At 43.7% G+C, this 17,271-nt stretch overlaps 1 protein-coding gene across 1 annotated transcript in view; it reads right to left on the reverse strand.

Annotated features, from left to right (window-relative positions):
* The window catches only part of ft (cadherin-related tumor suppressor fat), a 216,622-nt gene that overhangs the window by 21,096 nt on the left and 178,255 nt on the right, over nt 1-17,271 (reverse strand). Inside the window, exons 8-14 of the mRNA XM_033485393.2 lie at nt 14,159-14,339; nt 12,534-12,787; nt 10,505-10,935; nt 7,635-7,979; nt 4,455-4,784; nt 2,503-3,618; nt 339-1,454 (exon numbers count right to left, since the gene is read on the reverse strand). Of these exons, the coding sequence (XP_033341284.2) occupies nt 339-1,454; nt 2,503-3,618; nt 4,455-4,784; nt 7,635-7,979; nt 10,505-10,935; nt 12,534-12,787; nt 14,159-14,339 (3,773 nt within the window). The remainder of the gene's footprint in view (nt 1-338; nt 1,455-2,502; nt 3,619-4,454; nt 4,785-7,634; nt 7,980-10,504; nt 10,936-12,533; nt 12,788-14,158; nt 14,340-17,271) is intronic.

Raw genomic sequence — 17,271 nt, forward strand, 5'->3', positions numbered from 1 at the left:
ACAAACCATAAAGCTCGAATAATCGCGTCTCCTCTTCCCAAACTGTTCATTCATTACTGTACAGTAATGTCTCCCTTACTGACGCCCAAATTGTCCACTAAATTGGATAATTTGGGAAGAGGAGATACGATTATTCGAGCCTTGCGGCTCGTTTTTATAATCGTTGACAATTTATAACTATAAAAATAAATCGCAAGGCTCGAATAATCGCATCTCCACTTCCCAAATTGTCCATTTTCGTGCGCAATCTCAGCGTCAATAAGGGAGACATTACTGTACTGTAACAGAACCGACGAAGGCGTACTTGTTGAGACATCATTTAAAGAAAAATCGCTTACCACAAGATCCAACTGCGGCATCACCTCCCTGTCCAAGCTCCTATTGGTCCTCAACACCCCAGTATGCATATCCAAGGTGACCATGTCGCTTTGTCTACCACCGACGATCTTATAAGTGAACGGTGCTCCATTGGGTGGCAAATCGGGGTCGGTAGCGCTGAGTGTCATCACGATAGTCCCAGGTGGTTCGTTCTCGTTGACGTAGCCGACCATTTCCGGCGTGTCGAAGACAGGCCCGTTGTCGTTTATATCGAGTAGCTCGATGTGGACCACAGCGGTTCCCGTTTGCGGCGGCGATCCAGTATCGATGGCACCCACGGTGAGGTCGTAAGCTGGGATAGTCTCCCGGTCCAGTTGTTTAGCGGTCTCGATGTCTCCGGTTTGGGGATCCACTTTGAACGCTTGGCCAATGTTCCCTCCGATAATGGAATACGAGAACTGATTATTCTGCGGCTTGATGTCCTTGTCAACAGCCCGGACAGTGAGCACTCTGGTGCCGTGCGCCGCTCCTTCCGACACGGTAGCATCGTAGGAGGTCTGCAGGAACTCCGGCGGATCGTTGTCGTCCTGAATCGAGACGATCACCTGAGCCTCGTCCGTGTCGTTGCCTCTGATCCCGCCCCCGTTCTTCGTCATCACGGTCAGCACCACTCTGTTCTGCGTCTCCCGGTCCAGCCGCCTCGAGACCCTGATGATGCCGGTCTCGGAACCGATGGAGAACCCTCGGTCGTTCGACGACCCCACGAACAGATAATAAACTCTGCCGTCTTCGCCGGTGTCCTGGTCGGTGGCTTGCACCAAGCCCACCGATGTCCCAACCTCAGCGCTCTCCGACACGTCCATGTGGAACACCGGCTGGATGAACTTGGGATAGTACTCGTTCACGCCTGTTATGTGCACGGCAACCGTCGTGAACCCGACCATCTGCGGATTCGAGTCGGGGTTCGCCGCGACGATGTCCAGACTATACTCGTTCGCCTCCTCGTAGTCGAAGCTGATCAGTGACACGATCTCGCCCGTGTCTTCGCGGATCCTGAAGTGATCTTTGCCGCTGCCGCCTAGGATCTTGTACTGAACCACCGCGTACTTCGGGGAGTCGATGTCCTTGGCAACCACCTGGAAGTCGGAACGAATCGTGTCAGGTGTAACGTACGGAGAGAATCTTCCCACGAATTTTTTATATTCCTTTCTGAAGGCATACGCCAGGCTGACGCCAACCAGCCGGGGGTTCATTTGTATATCGCGAGTCAATAAAATCTGGCTATACAGGGTGTCCTAAAAATGTCTCGCAATCCGGAAATGGCGGGTTCCTCGGATCATTTGTAGCAACTTCTTCCTTTACAAAAATGTTCTCCGAGGCACCGTTGACGAGTTGTTAACGAAAAACTGTGACCAATGAGAGGCGAGCTCAGCTAGCGCGAGGCGACCGAGCCAATGAGCGGAACTGGGCTCCGTGCACTCGTTGGCTGGGCCGCCGCGCGTCAGCCGAGCTCGCCTCTCATTGGTCACTGTTTTTCGTTAATAACTCGTTAACGGTGCCTCGGAGAACATTTTTGTAAAGGAAGAAGTTGCTTCAAATGACCCGAGGAACCCGCCACTTTCGGATTACGAGACATTTTTGGGACACTCTATATAAAGGGCCCAAACGCGACCAGAAATCGGGCTAGTTTCGAATGATTCGTCGACGTGGAAACTCTAGCGAGATCGAGCCTTAATTCTCCTTCGAACAAACAATCTAGAGGTAGTAGATACCAGATCAGAAGCCCCTGCCGATTCAGTGCGAAAAGCTGAGAGCACGATAGATGAACTAGCTTTTACCAGTTTCTTTGGTTACAAATTCACTTATTTCCATTTCCTATTTCGAAGCAGTAGTTGATACAACCCACGAAGATATATCTTTACCGCTCGAGGTATATCTTTAATTCTTTTCTTGCAAAAAGTTACGAGGCAGCCTAACTCCAATTTCCCCAAACCCTACCCTTACCTTAAAGATAGCCACCCGTGCCGAAATAAGCATCGGCTGGTCTACGCATCTCCCTTAGAAAAATCCCAATTGCATGTAACCTCCGGCCACGCAAAGCTGCCTGGCCCTCCGCTCGTAACATAGGAAAACGACGAAGCTCATCGACGGATAGAGGATCGTTGCTCAGACGTTTACGCTTACCTTGTACACGAAGCTGTTAGGCGGAGAGTTCTCCGGCAAGTAAGCTTCGTAGACGCTCTGATTGAACGTCGGCGGGTTATCATTGATGTCGGACACGTTCACGATCAGCGTAGCGACGGCCAGCTTCGGTTCGAATCCCAAATCCGTGGCGGTGATGTTCAGCCTGTACTCTTGCACCAGATCGTAATCCAGAGGCTCCAGAATAGTCACCGCGCCGGTGATGGAATGTACGAAGAACTCGTTCCGCTCGTTACCCGCGGATATCTTGTACCGGATCATGCCGTTCGGCCCGTCGTCGCCGTCGGTTGCGCTGACAGTGAGGATCGTGGTGTTCACGGGTTCGTTCTCGGGCACCCTGACCTGGTACCTGGCGGCCGCGAACGTGGGAGCGTGCTTGTTCTCCCCGGATATCACCAAGGTCAACGAAACCTCGTCCTTCTGAGGCGGCACGCCTCTATCGAACGCGCGAGCCTTCAGCGAGTAGGTCGTGCCGACAGGCACATTGGCCAAACTGTTCCGTACGTAGACCCAACCGGTTGTCTGATCGATGAAGAAGTACTCGGTGGTGTTCATGTTGACCAGGGAATAGCTGATCTCGGCGTTCACGCCATAGTCCGCGTCGTCTTTGGCTACCAGCTGGATCACTCGCTTGCCGATGCCGTAGTTTTCGGGAACCGGGTACAGGTAGGATCGTTGCTCGAACCTGGGCGCATTGTTGTTCGAATCGACGATGCTCACGTGTACCACCGTCCTCGAAGACATCGGCGGTTTGCCGTTGTCGGTCGCCACAACCGTCAGCGAGTACAGGTTCTCCGGGGACGACGGTCGATGCGTGTGCTTGTACCGCAACGTCTTCTTGCTGAAAACGTCGCCCGTCGCCGGGTCCACCATGAACAAGTCCGACGGCTGCAGCAGGCTGTACGAGATCACCGAGTTCGGACCCTGCTTGTCGCGATCGATCGCTGTCACCTGGCCGACGTGCGCAACAGGTGGCTGCAGCTCCGGGAAATGGAAGTGGTAGGATCCGGAGTCGAACTCCGGCGCGTTGTCGTTTTGATCTTGGATCGTGATCGAGAGGGCTGTCGCGCTCAACCAGGCACCGTCCGCTGCTACTAGCTGCGGGGATCATCAATTAGTACCGAATCTTAATTGGTGGAAGTTCATTTGAAGCGTCTTTGTTACCAGTACGCTTGAACTGTGCATTCATTTTTCTTTTATGAATATCCTAGCTTCAGATCCGACTAGACTTTAGGACGCATAAGACAAGAACCAAGCGGAACAAGTGATTTTTAATTGATCATTTCAATTTTTCTAATCGAGGATCAGTTTTCAGATTATCCCTTCTGAACGAAGGTTGTTATCTAAAGACCTGGAGATCTGTTTGGACCTGGTTACACCATTGAATCATATTCAATGTTCTTAAAAGGAGAGAATCTTGAAGGACTTGTTCAACGAGGTATAAACTATAGAATGCACAAGACATAAATTAAGCGATTCAAGGGAGACTTTTTAATCGATCACTTTAATTATTCTAATTGAGGATCAATTTTCTGACTGTCCCAACTGAACAAAGATCAAAGTCCAAAGACTTAAAGGTCCGTTTGGACTTGGTTGCACCATCGAATCACATTCAATGACTTGTACGCTCTTAAAAGAAGAAAATCTCGAAGGGTTTGTTCAACGAGATTTGAACTATAGAACGCACAAGACATAAACTAAGCGATTCAAGAGAGACTTTTAAATTGGTCACTTTAATCATTCTAACCGAGGATCAATTTTCCGACTGTCCCAACTGAACAAAGAACGAAGACTAAAGACCACGATTTATTTGCGCCTGGTTACACTATCGAATCACTTTCAATGACTCACACGTCCATAAAGGAAGACAATCTCGAAGGGCCTGTCTAGCAAGACTAAGCAACAAGGGATCTAGAGGATGATTAATGATCTACCTTCAACAGATATTCGTCTTGCTCCTCCCTGTCCAAGTGTCCATCCACCGTCACGTTGCCGCTCAGAGCGTCCATAGCGAACTTCATCCCGGGATTGTCGGTGAATGTGTAAGTGACGTTGGCGTTTTGACCGATGTCAGGATCGCTGCTGGTTATCCTGATGACGAAAGTGCCGATCTCCGCGTTCTCCGTCACGTTCACGCTAAACAGTCTGGTAAAATGCGGCGGGTTGTCGTTTTTGTCCAACACGGTGACCAAAACGGTAGCCGTGCCCGTTAACGAGGGTTGCCCGTGGTCTCTGGCTTCCACTATCAACTCGTAGGAGGCGATCTGAAAGACGACGTTAAACGTTACGTTCTAATTCCAACGGATTCAACCCTTTCATGCGCACAATACGAATGTTCAAGATGGCGGTTTCGACGGTGGGAATATTCGAGCCTGACGTCCATACGCGCGCTAAAAGTGAGCGAGAAACTTAACCCTTTGCACTCGAATGGCGACTTTGAGGCACCGTTAAAATTGTCACATCACGGTTCCAAAATCATTATTATTAAAATTTAGATTTGGAAAATTGTTAAAAGTGTAACCTGTTGCATGAGTCACAAGACTCAATTTCATACGCATAAAATGCATTTCGTCATATAAAATGGAAATACTATATAAATCTGAAAAATTGTCTTAGATTTATAGTTAAAATGGCTTCGAGTGCGAAGGGTTAATTCGCAGTGCCTATGAAAGGGTTGATGATTTTAAAAATCGTTAGAAGTGTAACCTGTTGCATGAGTCACAAGACTCAATTTCATACGCATAAAATGCATTTCGTTATATAAAATGGAAATACTATATAAATCTGAAAAATTGTCTTAGATTTATGGTTAAAATGGCTTCGAGTGCGAAGGGTTAATTCGCAGTGCCTATGAAAGGGTTGATGATTTCAAAAATTGTTAAAAGTGTAACTTGTTGCATGAGTCACAAGACTCAATTTCATACGCATAAAATGCATTTCGTCATATAAAATGGGAATACTATATAAGTCAGAAAAATTATCTGAGATTCATAGTTAAAATGGCTTCGAGTGCGAAGGGTTAATCCCCAGCGCCTATGAAAGGGTTGATGATTTCAAAAATTGTTAAAAGTGTAACTTGTTGCATGAGTCGCAAGACTCAATTTTATACGCATAAAATGCATTTCGTCATATAAAATGGGAATACTATATAAGTCAGAAAAATTATCTGAGATTTATAGTTAAAATGGCTTCGAGTGCGAAGGGTTAATCCTCAGCGCCTATGAAAGAGTTGATGATTTCAAAAATTGTTAAAAGTGTAACCTGTTGCATGAGTCACAAGACTCAATTTCATACGCATAAAATGCATTTCGTCATATAAAATGGGAATACTATATAAGTCAGAAAAATTATCTGAGATTTATAGTTAAAATGGCTTCGAGTGCGAAGGGTTAATTCGCAGTGCCTATGAAAGGGTTGATGATTTTAAAAATCGTTAGAAGTGTAACCTGTTGCATGAGTCGCAAGACTCAATTTCATACGCATAAAATGCATTTTGTCATATGAAATGGGAATACTATATAAGTCAGAAAAATTATCTGAGATTTATAGTTAAAATGGCTTCGAGTGCGAAGGGTTAATTCGCAGTGCCTATGAAAGGGTTGATGATTTTAAAAATCGTTAGAAGTGTAACCTGTTGCATGAGTCGCAAGACTCAATTTCATACGCATAAAATGCATTTCGTCATATAAAATGGGAATACTATATAAGTCAGAAAAATTATCTTAGATTTATAGTTAAAATGGCTTCGAGTGCGAAGGGTTAATCCCCAGCGCCTATGAAAGGGTTGATGATTTCAAAAATTGTTAAAAGTGTAACTTGTTGCATGAGTCACAAGACTCAATTTCATACGCATAAAATGCATTTCGTCATATAAAATGGGAATACTATATAAGTCAGAAAAATTATCTGAGATTTATAGTTAAAATGGCTTCGAGTGCGAAGGGTTAATTCGCAGTGCCTATGAAAGGGTTGATGATTTCAAAAATTGTTAAAAGTGTAACTTGTTGCATGAGTCACAAGACTCAATTTCATACGCATAAAATGCATTTCGTCATATAAAATGGGAATACTATATAAGTCAGAAAAATTATCTGAGATTTATAGTTAAAATGGCTGCGAGTGCGAAGGGTTAATTCGCAGTGCCTATGAAAGGGTTGATGATTTCAAAAATTGTTAAAAGTGTAACTTGTTGCATGAGTCACAAGACTCAATTTCATACGCATAAAATGCATTTCGTCATATAAAATGGGAATACTATATAAGTCAGAAAAATTATCTGAGATTCATAGTTAAAATGGCTTCGAGTGCGAAGGGTTAATCCCCAGCGCCTATGAAAGGGTTGATGATTTCAAAAATTGTTAAAAGTGTAACTTGTTGCATGAGTCGCAAGACTCAATTTTATACGCATAAAATGCATTTCGTCATATAAAATGGGAATACTATATAAGTCAGAAAAATTATCTGAGATTTATAGTTAAAATGGCTTCGAGTGCGAAGGGTTAATCCTCAGCGCCTATGAAAGAGTTGATGATTTCAAAAATTGTTAAAAGTGTAACTTGTTGCATGAGTCACAAGACTCAATTTCATACGCATAAAATGCATTTCGTCATATAAAATGGGAATACTATATAAGTCAGAAAAATTATCTGAGATTTATAGTTAAAATGGCTTCGAGTGCGAAGGGTTAATTCGCAGTGCCTATGAAAGGGTTGATGATTTTAAAAATCGTTAGAAGTGTAACCTGTTGCATGAGTCGCAAGACTCAATTTCATACGCATAAAATGCATTTTGTCATATGAAATGGGAATACTATATAAGTCAGAAAAATTATCTTAGATTTATAGTTAAAATGGCTTCGAGTGCGAAGGGTTAATCCCCAGCGCCTATGAAAGGGTTGATGATTTAAAAAATTGTTAAAAGTGTAACTTGTTGCATGAGTCACAAGACTCAATTTCATACGCATAAAATGCATTTCGTCATATAAAATGGGAATACTATATAAGTCAGAAAAAAATTATCTGAGATTTATAGTTAAAATGGCTTCGAGTGCGAAGGGTTAATTCCCAGTGCCTATGAAAGAGTTGATGCACTAATTTCGAGTTGTTAGAGCTTACCTCTTCGCGATCCAATTTCGCGTTCGTGCTAATTTCTCCGGAGCCGGAGTCGATGATGAACGTCTCCGAGAAATCGTTCACCAGGAAGTAAGACATTTGGCCGTTTTCTCCGGAATCGCGGTCCTTCGCGGACACTTTGCCGACGAACAATGGCGGATACTCGTCCTCGGGCACCGTCGCGTTGTAGATCGACGCTTCCATGATCGGCGCGTTGTCGTTCGCATCGGTCACGTTCACCAATAGTTGGACAACGCTTCTCAATTCCGGCGTGTCCGAATCTCGGACCTCTATCCAGGCTTCGTAGTACGGGGCTGTTTCGTAGTCGAATCCAGAGGCGACCGACACCTAACGAGGAGAAATAAATCGATGAACAAATTTCAACGAACCCGATCGAACGCCGGACTGACTTTTACGTATAATTGTCATTTCTTGGAGGAGTTCGAAGAAATTCCGATAGAAATGACAAAAGCAATTGCAGCAATAGAAATCGCAAAAGCGATCGCACAGAAATGAACTTCATCCGTTAAGAATCTTTTTATGTTAAGAATGAAACAACGCGGTCCGGTTATCGTTTATTTCGGAGACGCGAGAATCGACGACTTCCTTGTTTATCGCGAAAGAGAGGCTCGCGAATTCGAAGGTAAATTAAGAAATAAATTTTCCCATGGAATTACTGGTTCCGCGCGCTTAAATCGCGAGAAGCACCGTGATTTTTCTCAAGCTATAATAACGTGCCTTATCATTACAAAATAATACCTTTACGAGAAGTTATTAAACATGTATTCATGCTCGTATAATAAGAATCGTATAAAATCTCGGCGAACGCATCCTTTTCATTTTTATAGGATATTTTATGAGGCAAACCGGTCACTTCTAGCGATCGCTGGCTCTAATGCAAAGGGTTACGAACGTCGAACAACTTTTCCTCGGTGAAAATAACTTATCGGACGAGTCGATCTATCAAACGGCTTGCCACGATCGTTTCTAACTATATCAAATCGTTGCAAACGTTCTGTCGTTTTCTGGCAGCCGTTTTTGCCGGCGAGCAATACCATGCGGAGATAACCAGCAAGTTATCAGCGTGGATTAAGTGAATCCCATTTAAGTCGTAGACAGTGGTGGTAATTACTAATCCGCGGATGTTATGCGTTTAGAACAAAAATTAGCAGCCGGAACGGGAAATATTAAAATCGCGAAAAGAATTAATGAATGCTGTTACGTCGACGTTATTAGAAAAAAAAGAAATTAAAGAATTTCCTATTTATTTTCTGTTCGCTTCGAGCCGTGCAGAACATTCTTATTTCGTACAAGGAAACTTTCGTACAACTACTAATCACGGATTAATATTCATTACTCTGCTCGAGCAATATTAAATATTCCTTATAAAATTCGATAAATATTACTCGTCAAGATTCGCCTACAAAATTAACCCTTAGCGCTCCGTTGGCTCCGCTATGGAGACATCCGTCGTTTGTTCCGTAAATCCGAAGGCTCTGCTGCGGAGCCCAGTGTTTTTAGCATGATTACACCGAAGATGCTATGTTTTTGTCGACGTTGGCAATTGTTATTTGTAGTAAAAACGTGCTTAGCGTGTGTACCATTACGATTAAAACATTTTTTGCTCATTTTTATACTTAGCAACATAAAATGAATAAAATCGAACGCTTTCACAAGGACGCGTAATCTTTTCCGCTCGAAATAAGACTTCCTTTATCTCGGGCGCTTTGCTTCAAAAATGTGCCAGAGTTGTTGGTAGTGATATTTTTCAGAAAAACGCTGTTCAACTTTATTTTAGAACGTCCGAAGAATATTTACTAATTTTTAATTTAATTTATTTATCAACCGAGCCGAGTCCAGTGAAGATTAACGATAAAAAAGTTCCGGCAAACTCGCGCAAAAGATATTTTTGTTTCGATAATTCCGTATCCAAACAGAATTCAACGGACGATTCGCGATGCTAATTTTATAATAAATCGCGTCGAAGAACACGAGGGATATATTTATTTAAGAATTGCGAAGAATATCGTTAATAGCAAATTTACCCATTTCGATGAGGATGCATTTGCTGCTTGGAAATTTCGGTCACGATTCACGATGTCGGTGCACCGACCCCGCACAATGTTAAGTAGATACCATTACGATTAAAACATTTTTTGCTCATTTTTATACTTAGCAACATAAAATGAATAAAATCGAACGCTTTCACAAGGACGCGTAATCTTTTCCGCTCGAAATAACACTTCCTTTATCGTAGGCACTTTGCTCCAAAAATACGAGGGGGTTGCTGGTAGGTAGTACTCGAGAAACGCGTGGAGCGTTAAGGGTTAAGTACAGAAAATTCTTCCTAATCGACGCTCAACTTGGAAACAAAAATGGGTAATTTGAGAAGAGGAGCTACGATTGTTCCAACTTTACGGCTCGTTTTTATAGTTGTTGACAATCGGTCAACAGCCAAATTGTCCATCTTTGTTTACAAGCTGAGGGAGAATTGGAGAAAATCTACTGTATTTCATTTGGAAATATAAAATATAAATATTTGTAAATTTGGAAATATAATCAATGGATATATATTTGAATATTAAGCATGGATTTAATGCACCTATTTCCAACTTCGCAATAATAATATAATGAAACAACTGGACTCCAACTACGCGTTATTTCAAAGTTAACGAAAACGCAACGATACAAGTTATCGCAAGATTAACAGGAAATACCTCGACTTGGCAGAGATCAATGTTACAAAGGGAGAAAGATATATCGGTTTTCATTGACATGGAGCGCTAAGGGTTAACAGATAACTCTTGGTGTGACCCGACGCTGTCAGCTTAGATTGTCAAACGATTAGGAAAAGAATCGATGAAGAATCATACCTCTCCAGTGTTGGGATTAATTTTCAACGCGTCTCCCACATTTCCACCAGCTATCCCATAGACGAGATTGCTCGCCGCGCCAACTTTCGGCGTGGTCGCGCTCAGCGTGGTAATCATTCGTGCTTCGGGCACGTCCTCGGGCAGCGTGAACCTGGTGTTCATGGTGGAAAGGAAGCTGGGGAACAGTTGTTTCTCCCAAAGATGTATCACCAAGTCCGCGGTGACCGTTTGCGGCGTCGTCCCGCAATCAGAAGCCAGAATTTGCAGTTGGTACGTGGTCTTGTCGTTCGCCAATTCCTGCGTTGCTCTAATCACTCCGCTGTTAGCGTCGATCGCGAATTTCTCCGCGTCCATGCCCTGCAGACGGTACACGATCCGCGAATTCTCGCCGTCGTCGACGTCCACCGCTTTTGCGCCGAACACGAAGTCACCTGACACGCACGGATAATTGTGTTCTATAGTTTTTGGACTAATTGGGTTGCGCTTTAAAAATCGTTAGACCGCTAGTTTTATACAGGGTGTCCCAGGTTTTAATGTTCAAACTTTGTCAGTATATTCTATGGCACAAAGTGAGAAAAAAATGTTATGTAAACATAGGTCATATAGAGATTTATTAAGAAGTTATAACAAAAATTCAGAATAGGAATAGTAATCAACTAAAAAAAAAAATAAAAAATAAAAAAAAATCTTCGATCGATGTCAATCATGTATTGTCAACAACGGTTATTAATACATTTCGAAATGTATAGCTTACATAAATACACGGCATGTGCTGATCTATTCAAGCCAATGCTCGCAGTAACAGCAAGTTGATTACTATTCCTATTCTGAATTTTTGTTATAATTTCTTAATAAAGCTCTATATGACCTATGTTTACATAACATTTTTTTCTTACTTTGTGCCATAGAGTATACTAACAAAGTTTGAACATTAGAACCTGGGACACCCTGTATATTCACGAGAAAATGAAGTAGCTGCAATCTAAACTGGTAGAAAAGTTGAAAGCAAAAAGTTAGGACGAGTTAAGAAAAGCGCGCGATAAACGCGGAAACAAGAACAAAGCACAAGTACAAAAGCATTAATTAACCCTTTGCACTCGAGTGGCGACTCTGAGGCACCGTTAAAATTGTTACATCACGTTCCAAGAGAACAAAGAATTTTCAAGAAACAAGAACAAAGCACAAATGCAAAAGCATTAGTTAACCCTTTTCACTCGAGTTTTGACTCTGAGGCACCGTTAAAATTGTTACATCGCGTTTCAAGATAACTTTTATATTATAAAAGTTTCGATGTAAAAAATTGTTAAAAGTCTAATCGTTGTACGCGTCACAAGACTAAATTTCATACGCATAAAATGCACTTTGTCGTATAAAATGGACAAATACAATACCATAAGTCAGAAAAATTAATTTAGATTTACAGTTAAAATGGATTCGAGTGCAAAGGGTTGAGAGCAAGTTGTGCTATCGAGATTAGAGAGGGGCGGATCCAAAGAGTACAAGAATAAAGTCAATGGCGAGCAGAGACGTTTAAAAGCTGATTCGAACGAAGAATGAAAAGCTCGGAAATTAGTCATCGATTCGATGAACGGTAAAACGCACCGCGTTTCAAGATAACTTTTATATTATAAAAGTTTAGATGTAAAAAATTGTTAAAAGTCTAATCGTTGTACGCGTCACAAGACTAAATTTCATACGCATAAAATGCACTTTGTCGTATAAAATGGACAAATACAATACCATAAGTCAGAACAATTAATTTAGATTTACAGTTAAAATGGCTTCGAGTGCAAAGGGTTGAAAGCAAGTTGAGGTATCGAGATTAGAGAGGGGCGGATCCAAAGAGTACAAGAATAAAGACAATGGCGAGCAGCAGACGTTTAAAAGCTGATCCGAACGAAGAATGGAAAGCTCGGAAATTAGTCGTCAATTCGATAAACGGAAAAACGTTCGGACTCGAAAGAATCCAAGGACGGGTTTCCGACGATTTTTCGGTACGATCGACGAACCGAGGAAGCTCGATCCTCACCTGGTTTGGTCGCACCTGGCACGTACGCGGTGTATCGCGGACTGGAGAATCTGGGAGCGTTGTCGTTCACGTCCGCGACGTAAATGGTCAAATTGACGGCGGAAGCTGTCGGCTCGGTCGGGCTGGAATCCTGAGCGACCAGTGTCAAGTGATAAACGGAGGTTTGCTCCCGATCCAGCGGGAATACCGTGAACACCTCACCGGTGTCGGGATCCGCGGTGAAATTTTCCGACTTTTCACCCAGCAGACTGTACCTGTACGAAATTCGCAACGTTTAGAACACGTCTTGGCGATCCTATTAGAGGATCTTCCAACATATTTCCGCTTCCAATCTTGTCGTTCAATTAATCCGCTGACGTTTGCATTAATTAATGCTCGGCAAGGCATTGCCGACAGATACACAATCGCTCGTTGTTAGATTGTGGTATTTGAGACAGTGAAAACACAGAAATCGATGCATCGTTATCCAGTTGTTAAATAATAGAAAATGGCATTTTTGCTTGGCCAACGAAACCGTGCAATTATAATGCGATTATAATGCTATTCTGTGTACTCGACGCTGAACCTACTACTATTCCGATTTAAATGACGTGTCTCACATTTTCATATTGTTGGAATTACGAAGAATCTTTCTTAAAAAACAATGAAATAAATTCTTTTAACTTTAAGAGATCGGTAGATTTGTTCTTGAAAACGAAGCGGCGAATACCGGATTATCTTACGAATTTTTCGTTTTGTGGGAATTCTAAGTGATATTGTCGTTATTGGAAGATCCTTTGTATCTACCGGATATACAGGGTGTGGCAAAATTATTGTACAAGCGGGAGATGAAAGGGTTCCTGAGGTGGTTTGAAGTAACTTTTTCCTCGGCGAAAATGCAATCCACGGCTTCGTTTACGAGTTATTAACGAAAAACAGCGACCAATGAGAGGCGAGCTCGCCTAGCGCTAGGCAGCTGAGCCAATCAGCGGAACCGGGCTTCGACCGCTCGACGGCGGAGCCAACGCTCTCAGATTCAATCAGCGGAACGGGCTCAGCTGGCGCGAGGCGGCCGAGTCAACGGCGCCAACGGTCGAGCGGTCGAGCCAACGGCGCCAGCGGTCGAGCGGACGAATTCCAGTTCAGCTGATTGGCTCGGCCGCCTCGTGCCAGCTCGCCTCTCATTGGTCACTGTTTTTCGTTAATAACTCGTAAACTACGCCGCGGATTGCATTTTCGCTAAGGAAAAAGTTACTTCAAATCACCTCAGGAACCCTTTCGTCTCCCGCTTGCACAATACTTTTGAGGCACCCTGTATCTGCGAAGCAGGTTCTTTATACAGCAAGTTCTCCCCAATTTTCCTTCAGCTTGTAGACAAAAATGCACAATTTGGGGATTGGTCAACAATTATCAAAACGAGGTGCGAGGTAATCTACTTTTCCCAAGCTGAAGAAAAATTAGGGATATAATTTACTGCACTCGGATCCTTTAACAGATCCTTATAAGAGATCCTTCGCATCTAGCGGACCATCGTATCTGGCGTCTATCTATCGGAAAGTAAGCTTCCAAGTCGAAGGATCAATGTATCCGGCAGATCTCTCGTATCTAACGTGTGCGTCCAGAGGGACTATGCCCTTCGAAATCACCTGATCTTGGCGTTGAGGCCCTCGTCCTTGTCGGTAGCGTGTGGTTTAGTGACCCAGGTCCCGGAAGCTGAGTTCTCGGTGACCGTCGCCTTGTACTCCTGCCTGGTGAACTCCGGGCTGTGATCATTTACGTCGAGCACGACGATCCGGACGATGCCTGATCCAGTCAGCGGCGGAGAACCTGCGGAACAGGTTCGGTAATCGTAGATCGATCGGTCTATGATTATATAAACATACTCCAATAATTGATGCGCAGGGATATTGGGGACCCTTGACACCGCGCGATAATTTACGATTAGTGTATTATCTTTTTTACCTATTATTTCTACATATATATGCGTATACAAGGCGGATTAATATTTTTTCCCCGGTGTCCCGGCGACCGGATAGGTATGCGCTCTCGGTGCATATGCTTATTTGCAACATCGCGGGCAAGAAGTGGAACTTGCTTTGCATTAAATTCTTGTATTTACACTGCCGATGAATTAAACCGCGGGATATTATTCGACGTTTCGTCGTTGCCGGTGTTGCCGAGGCAACCGGATGAGATACGGTTAATAGAGGTTCGCGATTTTCTACTGGAATGATCGATGTTTCAGCGAGAATCCAGTCGTAATTCCGATCGTTGTTTACGAGGTATTCACGTTCGATAATTGCGATTACATATTTAGAAACACTCGGCGCGAATCGCGCGGCAATTAGATCGCGGATCTTTAGGCAATGTAAACATTGTTTGCGTCAATTGCAAGGAACAGGAGACGGATAACATTGTATTATTCGATATATAATAATTGATTGTATTCGACGAAATAATATAAAATAAAAAGTTTCCTCTTTATCAGTTACTAAACGATCTTCCAAACAAATTAATCGCTAACTTTGTGGTAATATAAGGCTCGCCATAGACGCACCATAATTATCAATCTTTTCACTGCAATTTCATCCTGTATTTAGTAAACAAATTAAGATCACTATTTAAAATAAACTTCTATATTTTTGCAATCAATTTAACGGATCTTCGCATGCTCTTCAACGCTACGACTGCCACACCACCACCTCAAAAAAATTCCCTAAAATTGACCTTACTTTGCGTATTTTATTTATCTCATCGTTGATCCGCAAAATCGAGCAAAACATTCTGTATCGTACAGATACAGGGTGACGGTGAAAACGGATTAGTTCACGAATTATCGATCTCATCCCATAATCCCCGATAGAATCGGACAGGTCGCACCGTCGCGGAAACGATCGCGGAGCGTTAAATTGTAAAAACGAGGATGCGCGCGGGTTAATTGGAACGGGTCGCAGCGGCATAATTTTCATCGGGGTGTGTGTACAGGTTCTGTATCGTTCCGCGCGAATCGGAACGGGTCCGATGGAAAGATGCCTGGTGGCTGGCGTCGGTCCGCCGATCCGATCGGGGTCTAACGTCTTAAAGAAGACAAATTAACGATTTCACGAAGTATCAGCCGGCCCCCGGTACCGTCGAGTTAATTGCGCCGCCTAAAACAGGCCATTATTCTCCGGTGGGACCCGATTTCTCTGATTGCAGCAGGTACATTGTACCCGCGTTGCCGTGGCCCAGGGCCACGCGCCTCCTATAAGCGTATATCGTTCAATCACGCGGACCTCTCACGGGGAGGGCACGGGCACAACAATCGCGCGGCACAATGGTGTGGTCCACCATAGACGGCGTTCCCCGGTGGGCAATCCCTAAGAAATATACCGGACTCGCGCTAGCCAAAGTATTCTCCTTATTCGTCTGCTTAATCAACGGGGACAAGAGCCAACGACTCCACCCTCCCCCTTTCGTTTCATTTTATTATTATCGGGCACCGGGGAAGGTATTCACGGCCCCGCCGGGCGCGCCGTCTATTCGTTTCTCCAGTTTGGCCCGCTTTGGCGTTGCTCGAATCGGGTATCCTGCCGAAATACAGTAATGTCTCCCTAACTGACGCTCGGATTGTGCAGGAAAATTTGACAAGTTTGGAAGAGGGGATACGATTATTTGAGTTGCGGCTCGTTTTTATAGTTATTGGCAATCGGTAATTATAAAAGACGAGTCGCAAGGCTCGAATAATCGCGCCTCCTCTTCCCAAATTATAGTGCACAATTTGGGCGACGATTAGGGAGACATTACTGTATCTTTTCGCGATTCTGTCGATCGCTGATAGAACTAAACTGTTCTTCTCCATCGATCCGCGGAGATTTAACCTCGATGACAAGGCGATAGCATCTGCTGGAAATAGCCGAAATATCTTCTCGCGATTCTGTCGATCGCCGATAGAACTAAACTGTTCTCCATCGATCCGCGGAGATTTAACCTCGGAGACAAGGCGAAAGCATCTGCTGGAAATAGCCGAAATATCTCCTCGCGATTCTGTCGATCGCCGATAGAACTAAACTGTTCTCCATCGATCCGCGGAGATTTAACCTCGGAGACAAGGCGAAAGCATCTGCTGGAAATAGCCGAAATATCTTCTCGCGATTCTGTCGATCGCCGATAGAACTAAACTGTTCTTCTCGATCGATCCGCGGAAAACTAACTTCGGAGACAAGGCGGTAGCATCCGCCGGGAACAGCCGAAATATCTTCTCGCGATTCTGTCGATTGCCGATAAAACTAAACTGTTCTCGATCGATCCGCGGAGATTTAACCTCGGAGACAAGGCGGTAGCATCCGCCGGGAACAGCCGAAATATCTTTTTGCGATTCTGTCGATCGCCGGCGAACTGAACTGTTCTTCTCGATCGCGGAACCTCAGAGAAAAAGGCGGTTCGCATAGCAGAGGTTCACCTGCTCTGATTAGTTTAAGAGTTATCGATCTCTTCCCAACCATAATTCCCGATAGAATCGAACAGGGCGCATCGTCGCCGAAATGATCGCGGAGCGTTAAATTGTAAAAACAAGGATGCGTGCGGGTGGATCGAACAGGGTGGCTTGATATGTTTTCGAACGTAATTAACTTTATATTTCTCGAGGAAGATTACATTACGAGATAAGACGTTACATTTCTTTTTTTAATTGAAAAATAAACAAAAGGATAAACCTTATCGAATAAGACATGTTAACGATATGCGTCCGGTGGCACCGCGCTGGTGCCATGCAAAAACT

Source organism: Megalopta genalis, chromosome 7 (assembly GCF_051020955.1).
Source record: "Megalopta genalis isolate 19385.01 chromosome 7, iyMegGena1_principal, whole genome shotgun sequence".
Classification (NCBI taxonomy): domain Eukaryota; kingdom Metazoa; phylum Arthropoda; class Insecta; order Hymenoptera; family Halictidae; genus Megalopta; species Megalopta genalis.